This window comes from Alternaria postmessia, assembly GCF_024291825.1.
Source record: "Alternaria postmessia strain BMP 2775 chromosome Unknown scaffold_374, whole genome shotgun sequence".
NCBI lineage: Eukaryota > Fungi > Ascomycota > Dothideomycetes > Pleosporales > Pleosporaceae > Alternaria > Alternaria postmessia.
In genome coordinates this window covers 1-2013 of record NW_026260447.1, presented here as the reverse complement: position 1 = coordinate 2013, position 2013 = coordinate 1, and the positions used below count along the sequence as shown (strand labels likewise).

The window sequence follows — 2013 nt, the reverse complement described above, 5'->3', positions numbered from 1 at the left end:
TCTCTTAGACATGCAAATCAGTAATACCCCTGTCGTTCAAAGCGCTCGGACTCCCAGGCAATCCGCAAGACCATTACTGTTCACCCTCTTTAACGTTAGGCAATCCGCAAGACCATTACTGTTCACCCTCTTTAACGTTAGGCGTTCGGAAGTAGATGTGTATATGAGCCTTGGGTACCCAAAACTAATCTTCCTTCTTCCACCCGACGCGTACGTTGTCGTCATGGCGAATAAGCTTGGGCTCCTTGGTCGGCTATTCAATGTCCTTCTTCTCCACTTCCGGTCGGGTCGGAATGAACTCGTTCTTGTGTGAGAGATGCAACTCTGCCGGCCGGCTCTTGCTCTCGAATGCTTCTCTCATCCCAGCAAGGAAGTCTTCTGGTATCTTCTCGACTTTGTACTCTGTGCCATACCACTTTTCTTTTTGGTTCCAACTGTCTGGGAAATCTTGACTCACAATCGTCATTCTAAAGTTGTCCAGTCGGAGATAAGACATAGCTTCGCTAATCAGCTCGGCATCAACTTCTTGATAGTGGCTGGCCCACTGAGCAACATCCTGTGATCATAAAGTTCCTGCATGATGCCTGCTAGATCACTTGTAGTTTGGCTGGGTGGGCTCTTTTCCTTGAATCGGAACTTTACTTGACTAATCTGCATTTGCTCTTTGACTACCCACTCTTGAGACGGCTGATCGCGCATGAGTCCTATGTATTGGAACACAAGCTTTGTAATCTCCTTGTAGCGGTATAGGCCCTCCTTAGTCAACAAAATATAGACAGTCCTGAGCCAGGACAAAGGGTGCATCCTCCAGCTCCCAGTTCGCTCGCCCAGCCTTTTGCCCTGAGAAGCGCAAGGATACCGCCAGGCCCTTCATGACCGAGCAAGTAGTCAAGATAGCTTGGAGGCTGTGACTCGTAAACCTTATATCCATACGGTACGCGGATTGAAGCTCTAATTAGTGACTGGGACTCCAAAACTGGTGTGGCGAAGGTCTGCGTCAGCAGTTCCTTCTCGGTATAAACGGGCGTATCCCAGCGATTTCGGCCTAGTTTTTTGTTCGGCACTTTAGCAAAGATCTGCCCTACCCATGCTTCCAGATTATCCAAGCTCTCCCGACCTGGGACTACCAACCTCATACGGTCCGCCGAGTAGTGCGTTGGATAGAGCTTGATGAACTCGTCGCGGATCCTGACACCACACGTTACAGGGCCATCGTGTAGAGTCTTGTAGTTTCTGTAAGCAAGGGGTGATGGTAGGATAGGGTCTCATGTATAAGTGTATTGTTGTGTGTATGTGCAAGTGTCTGTCTGAGCTCTGAGATAGCCAGACGCATTATTCATGTCATGTAGTTCTAGGCTTACAGTTTGCTGTCGAGAAGCGGTGGTACGGATGGCCTGGATTGACCAATGTTTTGTCAAACTGAATCATCCGCCACGTGTCATCTTTATCAAAAATGTGTGGGTGTGAGAGATGTACCATCAATCAAGCTGGGCCTGGGACTAGGTAGTGACACTAATTAGTCATGTTGACAAGGTTACATGACCACTGCCTCCATCGCCCATCTTGACAATCTTGGACATTCTTCTTGTGCTCTGAGTCCACCGCCTTGAGCTCGCGATCAACTGTGTCTTCCAAGAATAGTGGACTGATGAAGAACTGGCCAAATCGATTTAGCCCTCCCCCTAGCAGCGAGTCTTCTTCGAACTTTGCTAGATTTGTTTGTGATATATCTCAAAATAGGGTTTGACTGCTTGTAGGCGTAGAAGAAGGGTATGAGAGCTCGAAGTAGTAGTTGGTCGAAGTGGAGGATGTGAAAGCATTCGAGTATCCGCCGTGGCGTGTCAGATACTGACTGTAGGCGTTCTCCTCTGGGTACTTTCCAGTCCCCATGAACAGCAGGTGCTCCACCGCGTGTGCGATGCCTGGCATACCTGTCGGATCGCTGAAGCTACCCATTGACATCCAGCGCCGCACTAGCCTTGTCTGCCCCCGCCTCGTGTATCAGAAGGACCT

General features: G+C 49.3%; 1 protein-coding gene across 1 annotated transcript; it reads right to left on the bottom strand.

Annotated features, from left to right (window-relative positions):
* Positions 1 to 253: 253 nt before the first annotated feature.
* On the bottom strand, positions 254 to 699 carry J4E82_011727 (uncharacterized protein; the record flags this gene model as incomplete). Its single annotated transcript, XM_051737918.1, has 2 exons — positions 254 to 503; positions 524 to 699. The coding sequence occupies 2 exons, from the start codon at positions 697 to 699 to the stop codon at positions 254 to 256; spliced, it is 426 nt and encodes a 141-aa protein (XP_051582323.1).
* Positions 700 to 2013: the final 1314 nt, after the last annotated feature.